The sequence below is a fragment of the Salvia hispanica genome, chromosome 4, assembly GCF_023119035.1.
Source record: "Salvia hispanica cultivar TCC Black 2014 chromosome 4, UniMelb_Shisp_WGS_1.0, whole genome shotgun sequence".
Lineage (NCBI taxonomy): Eukaryota > Viridiplantae > Streptophyta > Magnoliopsida > Lamiales > Lamiaceae > Salvia > Salvia hispanica.
The window spans coordinates 1,877,315-1,890,849 of record NC_062968.1 but is presented as its reverse complement, the minus strand read 5'-3'; the positions used below and the strand labels follow the sequence as shown (position 1 = coordinate 1,890,849).

Genomic DNA, 13,535 nt, shown 5'->3' with positions numbered 1-13,535 from the left:
GGACAAGTGTGAAATTGAACGGTCCAAACCACATTGCAAGTCGACTCTCCGAGGCACGGGTTATGACCAGGTTAATCTAATTGAAATAAGAGCTACTCAGTTACTGTCATTTTAAGTATATATAGTTAATGTCAAGTACAGATAGCTAATTACTAGTAATGAATCTGTTGGGAAGCATACTTTGCAGAGATATATAGTTGGATATTTTTAAGAAAGTAAATTGTCAAACAAATATAAATTTAAATATATAAGCTCAGGGTGATTAGTCGCAATCTTGTTAGGATGGATGATAGTGAGGTTCCAAAAGGACATGTCATTGGAAAAAAAATATTAGTAAGTGATAAGAAATGAGGCAAAGTGGTGGGCATAATTAACTTCTTGTCACTAACATTTCGTCTAGTCTTTAATTGTCTTGTCTATATATGCGTGGGTGATACGGTTATAGAATACGAGACTTGGAGGCTAAGTAAATTACTATATATTTTAGGTTTTATTTATTTTCTAGTTATTAGAATTAGTTGATGGAAAAATATTAGGAGTAATTGTTTTTCCATGTACCAAATTAGGTTTTCATTTTTTGCTTTTTTTTCCTTTAAGTTTTATTTTGCATAAGTTTTAAGATTTCCATTGGCCTATATAAAGACCTCATTAAACTTAAAAGACAATTCTTTATCTACTAGTTCAATCATACTTTATACGTTCGTTAGAGTTGTCGAAGAGAGTGTGTCTGTCACATATTATGATGAGGCAACAAAAAGAGCTATTACAACATTGAATGAGTAATCGATAATTACACTAAAATAGGCGGAAACTAGCATTCCCTTAATAAAAGCCCAAATTGGGTCGACAATAAACCCAACTGTCATACGTTGAATGCATTCACGTAACTCGTTACTGTGTCGCAGATGTATATAAATTTTATTTAATTAGTAATAGTAGCTAGTAATTATTAGGGGTGTTAGAGATTTTTATTTTGTTGATCTTGAAGCTTGACGTGGCATTAATTTTTGGATCACCCACTCCAATTGTTGTGCTATTCGGTGTGGCAGTGTGGCATAGTATATATTACTCCCTCGTCTCTATGAAAAGAAACGCATCTACTACAAAGGCTTCTACTACGAAGGGACGAAGGGAGTTAAACATGTTCCCAAAAAAGGAAGATTTCTAATGATGTATGGAGAACTAAGTTATTTCAATTATTTGTAAGAATATAATTAATTGGAGTGTATTATATCGCTAACTTACTCTAAAATTACTAACTACAGGTGATCATACAATCACAAATATCAATACAATGTCAATTAGAGATATTAATGTTAAATGACAAAAAATAGTTTATAACTAACTTTCAAAAAATATCTCAAAACTTTAAATGATTATAACTATTTCAATTTAAACTATTTTTCCACACAACATATATCAAATTAAAGATAATTTTATAAAAATTTCAACAAGATCTTACATGCATATGTTTCGATGTCAAAATTTTTAAAAAAATTATAAATTTTCATAAAATTTCGACATATAGCTTAATGTCAACATAATGTGTACAATGTCAATATTAAATTGCGTTGATCAATGCATTGTGTTGATATCTTTAATACACTATATTGACATTGTGATTCAAAACCTTAAATGTGCTGTTAATCTTATATTTTTAATATTAAAATATAAAAAACGAAAACATATAGCAAATTATAAGCCATTAGATCTCTTAATTTTTATGGTCTTAAATTAGTTGTAGTTTCATGTTCCTTTTCTTAAACCATTTTCACTTACCATCGGGAATTTAGTTTGGACAAACTCGCTAGCTCGAGTTTGGATCAATCCACTCAAATTGTTGGACTATTTACTTGCGGGCCATTCGAGATATAATTTTTATGATTTAAATTATCAACTATAACTCATAATTTTCAGATTTGGGGCTAATCCATTAAGACAATTCGACTTTAAAAATATTCTACTCACCTTTATAAGTTAGAAAATTTTGATGAGAATTATACAGGCTAACTCATTTCTAGTCTACTCTAAGAGGTTGGGTTAACTTCGAGACAACATTTTAAATTACAGTCTATTCGGTTTAGGTCATTTGAATAGTAATCTATTCACTACTGCCGAATCATTTAATTTTATAAAAATGCCATTATATTTACCCTAAAATCATTACTACCGAGTATCGTTGATGGCACATGTCATTAATTGTACCTAAACTCTGCCATAAGCCCATAACTAATTAATTCTAGTGATAAACATCGGCACAGGCAATTAATTCTTGTGATCTTCCCTATCTATACATATTATACGATTACCCCAAACCAAAAACCATTATATATAGAAGCAAGCTAAAAACCAAAAATCACATAAACACAACTCTCTCCCAAAATGTCTATATTACTCTTAATGATACCTCCTCTCATCCTTGCATGGTACTTGGCTCATAGAAGAGGCAAGAAACCACCGGAGCCGACGCTGTGGCCGGTGCTCGGCATGCTCCCGGCGATCCTCCTCAACCTCCACCGCTTGCACGACTACGTGACGGAGGTCCTCGCCGCCTGCGGCTGCACCTACCGAATCGTGGGGTCGCGCCTCTTCAACCTCGACATGCTCTTCACCTCCGACCCCGCCAACATCCACCACGTCCTCAGCCGCAACTTCGCCAATTACCCGAAAGGCCCCGAGTTTCGAAAGATCTTCGACATCCTCGGCGATGGAATCTTCAGCGCCGACTTCGAGCTATGGGAGATTCACCGGAGGACCACCATAGCCCAGCTCAAGCACGCCGATTTCAACGAGTTTCTCGAGCGGGCCGTCTGGCAGAAGGTCGAGGACGGGCTATTCCCCGTCCTCGACCATTTCTGCGGGGAAAAGGAGGGTTTGGATTTGCAGGATGTTTTCCAGCGGTTGGCTTTTGACAACATATGCAAGCTCGTGCTTGGGAGCGACCCTTGCTCTTTGCGGGTGGAGTTGCCGTTTTTTCCTTGCGAGAAGGCGTTTCATGCGGTGGCGGAGCCGCTGCTGCGGCGGCACCTGTTGCCGGAGTGGGTGTGGAAGGTGCAGAGGTGGCTCAACGTGGGCGACGAGAGGATCATTGCGGAGGCTGCGGCGGCGTTCGATGATTTCATCTACCCGCGTGTTGTTGGCGGTGGGGATGATGCGAATGTGTTGAGAGCGTTTGAGAAGATGTATAATGAGAGGAAATCGGTTGCGGGTAGTGCTAGTCTTGGAGGGTTTCTCAAGGATTCTTCTCTGAGTTTGATGTTTGCGGGGAGGGACACGACGAGCGCGTGCCTCACGTGGCTCTTCTGGCTCGTCGCGCAAGACCCTTTGTCGGAGAGGAAGATTCTAGAAGAACTGGAAGCGGAGCTCGGTCTCAATAAAAAATGGAGGTTTGATATTTTATACTCTCTCTGTCCCAATAAATATGAAACGTTTGCTTTTCGGCACAGGATTTTATGTAATGTTATTTTGTGAGTTAAAGAAGAGAGAGTAAAGTAAGAGAGAGAAAATTAGAGATGAAGTTATTTCTATTTTAAGAAACGTTTCATTTTTAATGGGACAGCCCAAAAAAGAAAACATTTCATTTTTAGTGGGACAGAGTACTAGTATTACTCTACATGCATGAACTAAGCTGAGAATTTTGATACTCCGACCAGTTTTAATAGCATACGATACAGAATTTAATAAGGTGTGGGTCATCTTAAAATGATGGAATTGCATTTTGTGTAGATGGAAAATAATAGAAAAATAATATTATTGGTGGTCCACATAAGAATTATTGTTTGGTCATAATTTTATGCATCATTAAGTGATAGAAATTTATAGAATTTCATTCTGATAGGGGTATTAGTTGGCAACAGAAGAAATAACACATTAGACTTGTATAGATAATGTGTTTCATGTACATTGAAAATATGGATTTCAATCTAAGATATATAGAGATTTCCATCGATATATGTATTCTTTTTGTCACTTGCTAAGTGATTTATATTTCCTTTTGAGATGCCCTATGATAGAGACATTTCCTTTTCTTTGTGATTCAAGTATTTCATTTCACTTTACGATTGATATTGTTTAGTCTTATCTTTATTTTCATATGTACAAAGGCCTTTCACTGCGGAGGAGTCGCACAAGCTAGTATACCTGCACGGGGCTCTATGCGAGTCGCTGAGGTTGTACCCACCGTTGCCGCTGCAGCATAAAGCTTCAGTACAACCGGATATTCTCCCGAGCGGGCATCGCCTGGCACGCAACGGGAAGCTCATCATGTCATTCTACTCGGTGGGGAGAATGGAGAGCGTGTGGGGGAAAGACTGCCTCCAATTCAAGCCGGAGAGATGGATCTGTCCGAGCGGGAAGATCAAGCACGAGCCATCATACAAGTTTCCAGCGTTCAACGCGGGGCCGAGGACGTGCGTGGGGAAGGACATGGCGTTCATACAGATGAAGATGGTGGCGGCGGCGATACTGTACGGATACAAGGTCAGATTGGTGGAGGGGCACAAGGTTTCACCTCGTGATTCTATCCTTTTACATGCTAAGGAAGGTTTGAAGGTGTTGTTGTGTAAGAGAAATTGATTGGATGATTGCAATAATCTCTCTTTCTATTTGTGCAATAATATGTAGTACTATCACACTTATAAGAGATCAACTTGATTGGATCAATGATTGTATTAATCTTCTTTTTATATGTATTTTCTTATTTTCTACTTTTTCCAATATGTATCTCACCTACTAATTATGAAAATATTACTAGCTATTTAAAGAAATATCAAAGAACTTGTTCAATCATGTCGAACTGGGTTGACCTGCCACGATTCCAACAATCCTTGCATTATTATTTTTAAAATCAATAAATAAAATTAATGTGCGACCGTACTAGCATCCCACAAGCTTGAACCACCAAATAAACATTACATTGATGAAAAATTATCATAACCAAATTTTCAGTTTGTAACAACGTATTTTAAAATCCGAACATCCATTATCTTCCATTATTCCATACACATTTTATTAATTAACATATAGTAGTATTAGTATTACAATCCAATATCAATTTGAAATCTTGGTTAACCTCACCCTTAAACCATTCTTCATTTGAAGTATAATCGAATCACGAGGGGAAACCACATGCCCCTCCACAACCTTAATCCGGTAGCGATGCAAGATCGCCGCCGCCACCATCTTCATCTGCGCGAACGCCATCTCCTTCCCCAGGCACGTCCTCGGCCCAGCATTAAACGCCGGAAACTTATACGACGGCTCGTGTTTGATCTTCCCGCTCGGAGAGATCCATCTCTCCGGCTTGAATTCGAGGCAGTCTTTCCCCCACACGCTCTCCATTCTCCCCACCGAATAAAAAGATATGACCACTCTCGCATTCCTCTCGATCCGCTTCCCACACGGGAGATCATCCGCTCGCACTGGAGCCTTGTGCTCCAGCGCGACCGGTGGGTACAGCCTCATGGTCTCGCACAGAGCTCCGTGGAGGTAAACCAACCTCCGCGACTCTTCAACGCCAAACCTCCTCCTCCATTCCTCGCCGTTGATCTCCCGCCGGATCTTCTCCTCCGACGAGGGATTGCAGGCGATTAGCCAGAAAAGCCAAGTGAGAGTGGCGCCGGTGGTGTCTCTTCCGGCTAGCATCAGATTCAGGGCGGTATCCCTCAAGAATTTGCTTGAATCCGTTTGAAACTCCTTTTTGAAAGATGATAAAAGGCTAAAACCATATGATTCATCCATGGATCTTTCCACACAAGGGTAGATGAACTCATCGAAGGCTCTAGAAGCTTCCTGAAGCTTCTTTTCTCTACCAACGCCCATCCATTCCTGCAGCCGCCACACCACCTCCGGGAGGAGGTGCCGGTAGAGAAGAGCGTCAATCATGTCGTTAAACGCCTTCTCGCACGGGATGTTCGGCATCTCAACCGATAAACTACAAGAATCGTACTCCAAAACTAGCTTGCAAATCGTATCGAAGGATAATCTCTGGAAAATATCCTGTAAACAGGGGCGGATGCAAAAATGAACATCAATACGAGATAGTATATTTTTATAATATTATTTAAAAATATATTTTCAGACAACTTAGATTATCAATAGGGACTTTAATAAGTTTTTAAAAAAAATAATTTAGTAGGAGCTAAAGCCCCTTCTCTTTTCCATGTAGGTCCGCCCTTGCCTGCAAATCGACATCTACTGAATGGTCGAGAACAGGCAGAAGCCCGTTCTCAACCTTATCCCACACAGCTTTCTCCAATTTACTGGAGAAGGTTGTGTGGGTGAAGAATGAGTGAGTGATGCGGCGGTGGAGCTCCCACGCGTCGAAATCCGCGTTGAAGATTCCATCACCGAGGATTTGGAAGATCTTGTTGAACTCGGGGCCCTTGGGGTAGTTGGAGAAGTTGCGGCTGAAGACGTGGTGGATGTTGGCGGGGTCGCTGGTCATGAGCATGTCCATGTTGGAGAAGATGGGGCCTTCCCATTGGAAGGTGCCGCCGGATTCGGCCGTGAGCTCGGTTATGTAGTCTTGGATGCGGTGGGTGTTGGGGAGAAGGCCCGGGAGCATCCCGAACACCGGCCAGTTGGTCGGGAGCGACGTGGCTCTGCGGCGATAGGTTGAGCGGAGGAAAAGGAGGAGGATTATGGAGAGGGAGAGGAATGTGATTTCGATGATGGCCATTGGATTTGGGGAGAAAGTTCTGTTTGTGGATTGATTGTTGGAGTAGTAGTTTATACTGGCGGACCCTGCCAATAATTATTTTTGCGTACGGTACTATAAACGTAGATGATACGTGGGTACTATAAATGTAGATGACACGTGTCGTGTGGGGTTGAGCAATACTTCCTTTCGTCCTATAAAAATAAAGGGTCTCACTAGCACTATTTTAACTACTCTTCTTCAGGTCTCTCTTACTTTACCAATTACGCATTTATTTACGTACGGTCTCAAATGTCTTTAATTTTTTAGGACGAAGGGAGTATAATATTGTTCTGGTTGTAATTCTTTGTATAATACTTCATTGATGAAAATGATCCATTTACAATAGTCACAAGTTTTAATAAATTAACTAAGTAGGAGTATGTACCAAGTGCAGTAATCTCATTGTATAATAATTTTAACTGAATTAATTTTAACAAACGAACGACACAGTAGAGTAAAAAGGTGGTTAAATCTAATAGTTATAATGTTGGTAAATAATAAATTATATAGAGGGCTAGAATTAAATGGATTGACAGATACAAGTTACTGTCACTTAGTAATTAATCTATTGTGAGAAAACTTTGCACGTTGCAGGGATATCTAGTTGAGTATTTAAGAAAGTGAATATGGTCAACCAAATATTATAAATTAGGGGTGGGTAAACGGTTTTCGATTAATCGGAAACCGAGAACTGAACCGGAACCGGTCGGTTATCGGTTAATCGATAACCGACATTTATGGTTATCGGTTCAGTACTGGTTATACATTTTTGCTCTAAGTCGGTTATCGTTATAATCGATTTTGACTTATTATTGGATAGTATGTTGTCAAATTCTTATGTTCATCTAATTCTAATTCAAGTCGGTTATAGTTCATTAGCTTCTAAATAAGATTTACTAATCTTTTTATTAGTTCATACTAAAATATACATTACTCATAATTATAATTTAATTGGGAAGGTTGCACCGAATGTACCTAAATGTAGCCCTTTTGGCAATACACATGCATATGTATAAACCAATTCGGTTAGTTCGGTTATAACCGATAACCGACCGGTACTAACCGAGTCGATTAATTAAGTAATCGAATCGAAGATCGGATCGGTTCCGATTAGTTTTATGATGGAATTTTGGGGTCGGTTAACCGATCGAATACCCACTCCATAAATTAATGTACTCCTACTATTTCTTTTTAAATAAAAACAAATTAACTTGTGGAGTACTTATTGTTTTTATTTATTTACTGCTGAATGTATAACCACTGCTGCCCCATGTTAGAAGCTCGGACTAATCATTCGCAATTGTTAGGAATATGATAGTGACAATTTCAGTTTAAGAGGGACATGGCATTGGAAATAATAAATGAGGAGAAGTGGTGGGCACAATTTTGCTTCTTTTCTCCAACTTTTCGTCTAGACTTTCCTAAATTTTCAGTGATTAATAATTTCAGAATACACCTTATCCTTGAATGGAAATAAAAATTAGAAGAGTAGTGATCTGTCTCATTTCCTACCCGCGCGATTAATAGCTTTTGAATACCTAAACAATATGTTTCCTTGGCCATTATAGCATAATATTGACGGATTGTGTTAGTGTGCTAACTATCTTAATATGCTACTTATAACTAATTAATCAACACATTATATAAAAATGTCAACACACTAAAATGAGTATGTCAACACAAATTTATGTTGACATTTTACTTAATGTGCTACTTGTCCACTAATAACACATTATATTAAAAATGTCAACGCAAATTTATCTTGACATTTACAAAATGTCAACAGAACTTGTATTGACATATTCATGTCATTGTACTAACATTTTTAATATAATATGTTGATATAGTTAGCAAGTAGTGCATTAAGATGGTTAGTATTTGATCCTATTTCTAATGTTGATTATCAGTATATGGGGTCATAACATTTCATGTCTATAATGAGTTGTACACTTAATCATGTCTTTTAATATCATACAAAACCCTTGAAACCAACATTCCCCGTCATCACATTATTATTAAACCAAGCTTATTAGGATTCGAACTATCCTACAAACTAAGATCGATGAGCACGCATTCAAAGTTTGAAAAGAAAAAAGATAAACCCTAGTTAGAGTTCTAGAGGTGGCGGGTTTTTCCTAAAACAAGAATGAGAAAAACGTTTAGTTTATTTCTCAATAAAAAAAAGTACACAATTTTAATTAATATTGAAACTTTAATCACTAGAAGATAACTAAAAATTAGAGACTATATATTAAAAGATATGGCTAGCTAATCAGAGATGTGTTGCTATCTAAAGTAACTTTTATATATAAAGATAATATTGATATTATTTGCGCCGAGAGGATTCTGGTGGACTTGGTTCGCAACTAGCTGAAGAAGGATTGGGATAGTCTGAGTACCTATTAAAACCCGAGTACCTATTAAAACCCGTGATATATTCAAAGCCCACAAATTTGTCTAAAGTCGAATCCACAAATCTAGCTCAATCAACAACAAATTTATCGTAGCGTAGAAGATATCATCAAAACTGATAAAGGCAATAAAATCATATAGCTAGGGCAAGAGCAATATAGAGCAGCATAAGAGAAATAAATAAGCTTTAGATTTTGTCACAAACAATAGTACTAGTACTAAATAAAACCATATAGCTAGGGGCTAGGGCTATACAGAGCAGGACTATTGAGAAAAAAATAAATGAACAATTATTTTTGTTAGTGACAAAATATCACATAAATTTAGCGTGCGTTCACTTTGATTACAAGATATAATGAGAAAATTAATATTCTTATATATTTTAAACAGTATTCCAATTTTCTTTTACTTCCCATATGATTTTCCCATTTCTTATTTATAATTTTCGCTACAAAGAATTTACTACTAACAATGTGATGAGATCGAGGCTCAATTTATTATTATTTTGTGTTCTAATTATTTGTGTGGTCAACTCTAGTTGTTGAGATAACCTCTATCTAATCAAGTTTACCTGATTAATTTATCAATTTCAAATTTTCAGAGAATAATGTTGAGAAGAGTTTTATCAACATTATTCTTTCTCTTAATTTGCAATTTTTCCACTTTAACTATTTATTATTATTTTTATAAAATAAGTGTGCAAAAGTGATCGGGACTCCTAATGGCGGACAGAGGGAGTACACTAATCGGGCTAGAAACGGGTCGGACCCTGAAAATAAACGAGTTCCCAAAGGCAATAATTGGGCTGGTCAGCGGGTCGGGTCGGGTCGGCCCCATTATTAGTTCCATTATTTCTCATCTATTCCTCCGCCATCTCTCTCTCCCCAATTTGTTCACAAATTCATTTCATCTTCCTCAAATTCATATCTCCGTCGGTGTTCAATTACAATTTGATTTCCTCACAAACTGCAGCTGCTGTGCTGTTTCCGATTGAAGACTCTTCGTATTGATTTTTGAATTGAGCGAGTTATTCAGTAAGTCGCGGTGGTCGGCGATGGCTTCGGGATCGCCGGCGATTAATAAGATTGAGAGGGCGCACCAGATGTACAGAGAGGGCAAGTATGCCGAAGCACTGGCGTATTACACCGACGCGCTTTCCATGGCCAAGACCACGCCGCAGAAGATTGCGCTTCACAGCAACCGCGCCGCTTGTTATCTCAAGCTCCACGACTTCAACAAGGTATCCGCGTTAGCCTTATCAGCTCAACCTTGTTATTTCTGGATTGCTTCTGACGAACTCATACAATTTCTCCATTGATAATTGACGTTTTCTCCATTTGTTGCAATTTATTTGAATCCATTGTGGTTTATTGAAAAATAATGGTATCTGGACTTTCATGACTGCTGCACAGGCAAATTACGTAAAGTAAATTGTTTGTAATTGTTGAGATCAGCTTGTGGTTAGTTTACTGCATATGCTGTATTATATGAGAAGGCTGTTATTTTACTTGACCTTCTATTTAATTGTTAAATGGAGTACTTATTAGATACTGTATTTAGGAAATAAGTTCAGTTTTTCTGCATCACTTACATTTGTCAGAGTAAGCAAGGAAACTAAAGGGGCTAAGCTTATTTTAGAGAGTTTATAAGATGTTTCAAGAGCTTATACTAGTATGCAAAGTTGAAGGTTTATAAGTTGTTCAAGTGTTCTGATGATTGAGGCTTCTATGCTAGAAAGAGAATTGTGAGCTACAGGAAGAAAATCATAGTTAGATAGAAATGGAAGATTGATGAAATTAGAAGGATATATGTTGGAATTGGAAATAATAAACCATAGTAGAGCTGTTTTTGTATAAAGATTGTTACTTGTAAGATTATGAAATAAGTTGGGATTGGAGAACTTATTTTTTTGGGAGCTTATTTATAAGCTGGTGAAGCTTATTTTACAACTTATAAGTTGTTGATGAGCTTATTTTGTAAAATACTAAGTAGTACTTTATAACACTTTCAACAACTTATAAGTTGTTTTCAGGAGCTTATAAGCTTGGCCAAGCACCCTCTTAAAGGATTTTTCAAATAACTTGTCGAGTTTTTTCCTTGAACAAATGCTAATCTTAAAGGTGATACACCATATTATCACAGGCTGCAGAAGAATGCACCTCGGTTCTGGAACTCGATTACAATCACACCGGAGCACTGATGTTGCGTGCTCAAACTCTGGTCACCTTAAAGGAGTATCATTCGGCACTTTTTGATGTCAACCGGCTGATTGATTTGAATCCGTCATCAGAAGTATACAGAAACCTTCACACCCGTTTGAAGACACAACTGGTATTTACTATGTTTTCCTTGCTGTGCTTTAGATGATGTTTCTGATATTGATACCCCTTTTAGCTTTCTCTGTTCTGTTATTATTTCAATTTTCATAAGAATGTCTTTTCTTCTAAAACATAGTAAAATTTTAATTAGTACTACTATAAGTCTGGCCCAACATTATGGGATGGCACTCTTTTAAATTCTTATGGATTGCTTTAGCCTGGTGCATTCTTGTTATTTCTAGTACGGACATCAGAATTATTCATATGCATCTCCCTTGTTTTGTATCAAACGAAAAATACATATACCTATAATATACTAGTTATCTTTGTACATCAGATATGAATAGTTCTTTTGTGCTCTGTACTGCATTCATCATATTGATTGTGCATTTTTCTTTTTTTGAGGAACATTCTGTCTATATTGGTTCTTTGTCAATAATGATGGTGTCTTTTGTTTAAGGAAGTCACTTGCTCCAATACCTGAAGATGAAGCAGAGTTTGAAGAAGAAGATGATGATGAATATGTGGATGAAGATAAACATGAACCTTATGAAGCAGAAATGGACGATGACAAGATTGAAGATCTTGGAAGCAGTGTAAACGACGTGACTCGTGATGCGAAAGAAAGCAACGGAAGTGATTTTGAGGATGTGAGTCTAACAGAGGAAATATTACCCTGCCAGAATTTGACCAGACAACCACCATCTGATCAATCCTCATTGGGTTGGCAGACAATCCCAAAACCAAAAGGTCATTCACAGCTAGACTACTCAAGGTGGGACAGGGTACAAGATGACTCAAGTGAAGAAGATGACGATGATGATGAGGATGACGAAGACGATGATGATTCTCAACCTCAGTATCGATTTCGTGTTAAAACAGTTGGCGTGAAGGCAGTTAAATAGCTCTAAGGTGCATCAACTTGGAGCTCTGTGGTTACTCGTTTCTAGAGATTGAGTACGTTTGAATTAGTATGCTCGGCAGTGGAACAAAGCACGTGGTTCCTAAGGTCCGAGAGCAGCATTCACCATGCCAGAACATGCTTGTTGTCTGTCAAGAAGAGACTGTATATTACACAAATACACGGGCAGTTCAAATTTTTAATCCAACGCGTCCCTGCTCCTTGTACACATCTTTAGCCGTGAGTTCGCGAGTGCTCCCGTGACTATGCTGGACATATTCAGAGGATTTGGGGAGCCTTCTTGTTGTACAAAGTTGGTGCTATACTTTTTCTTTTTATTTTTATTTATGATTATACTTGTGTGAAGAAGGAATTGTACTTGTAGCATGATTGCTAGTGAAAATGTGAAATACTACTATATGAAATGGAAAATTGTGGTGATACAAGCATTGATTGTGCAGTCACAGATACTCCTACTTTTCTGGGATAATTTATACTCCCTCCGTCCCGGATAATTGGGACCCCGGATAATTTGTCCCAGTTTTTCATTTCGGTCCGTCCTACATAATTTGGGGGGTTTTTTGGTGGTGGCGGCATATGGCGAACGGCGGAGAGGACGGTGCCGGTGGTAGGGCGGCGGGGCCGGATTTCGATCTTCCCGACGAGATATTGTCGGTGATACCAACGGACCCCTACGACCAGCTGGATCTGGCGCGTAAGATCACGTCCATGGCGATCGCGTCGCGCGTCACCAAGCTCGAGACGGAGGCCGGGAGTCTCCGCCGGAAGCTTCACGAGAAGGACCGTGTAATTCAGCAGCTGGAGGATAAGGTCGCCCAACTCGACGGGGCCTATCAGGACGCCGAGTTCCGATTGAAGGTTACGCGCGAAGATAATGTATGCTTTTGATTTTGATTCTGCTCCTTTTCCGCATTGTTTCAGAATAAAATAATTGAAAAGGAATTTTTGTTTTTTTGTTTTCTTTATTTGAATTGGGGATTTAGGGCTTTTCTTACGGTTTGTATGTGTTGCAGATGAAGCTGGTGCAGGAGAGAGATTCGTTGGTTTTGACAGCAAAGAAGCTCAGTCGTGATGTGGCGAAGGTGATAACATTTCTCTTTTGGAATAGGATTAACATAAATTTTGATAATCTTTCTCTCTGTTCATTGTCATTTGGGTTAGAACACGAGTTGTAGTTGTTATT

General features: G+C 38.3%; 4 protein-coding genes across 4 annotated transcripts; 3 read left to right on the top strand and 1 right to left on the bottom strand.

The window, feature by feature from the left end:
* The first annotated feature begins 2,353 nt into the window (after positions 1-2,353).
* Positions 2,354-4,706, top strand: LOC125223396 (alkane hydroxylase MAH1-like). Its single transcript, XM_048126527.1, has 2 exons — positions 2,354-3,386; positions 4,104-4,706. The coding sequence occupies exons 1-2, from the start codon at positions 2,383-2,385 to the stop codon at positions 4,573-4,575; spliced, it is 1,476 nt and encodes a 491-aa protein (XP_047982484.1). The 5' UTR covers positions 2,354-2,382; the 3' UTR covers positions 4,576-4,706.
* A 198-nt stretch (positions 4,707-4,904) lies between these two features.
* On the bottom strand, positions 4,905-6,733 carry LOC125223397 (alkane hydroxylase MAH1-like). Its single transcript, XM_048126528.1, has 2 exons — positions 6,179-6,733; positions 4,905-5,997 (listed from the first exon to the last, which is right to left on the bottom strand). Exons 1-2 carry the CDS (start codon positions 6,677-6,679, stop codon positions 5,050-5,052), a joined length of 1,449 nt encoding a protein of 482 aa, XP_047982485.1. The 5' UTR covers positions 6,680-6,733; the 3' UTR covers positions 4,905-5,049.
* Positions 6,734-10,006: 3,273 nt separating this feature from the next.
* On the top strand, positions 10,007-12,777 carry LOC125223398 (peptidyl-prolyl cis-trans isomerase FKBP4). Its single transcript, XM_048126529.1, has 3 exons — positions 10,007-10,352; positions 11,255-11,443; positions 11,895-12,777. Exons 1-3 carry the CDS (start codon positions 10,167-10,169, stop codon positions 12,333-12,335), a joined length of 816 nt encoding a protein of 271 aa, XP_047982486.1. The 5' UTR covers positions 10,007-10,166; the 3' UTR covers positions 12,336-12,777.
* A 126-nt stretch (positions 12,778-12,903) lies between these two features.
* LOC125223399 (uncharacterized protein At4g15545-like) lies at positions 12,904-13,527 on the top strand. Its single transcript, XM_048126530.1, has 2 exons — positions 12,904-13,228; positions 13,366-13,527. Exons 1-2 carry the CDS (start codon positions 12,929-12,931, stop codon positions 13,525-13,527), a joined length of 462 nt encoding a protein of 153 aa, XP_047982487.1. The 5' UTR covers positions 12,904-12,928.
* Positions 13,528-13,535: the final 8 nt, after the last annotated feature.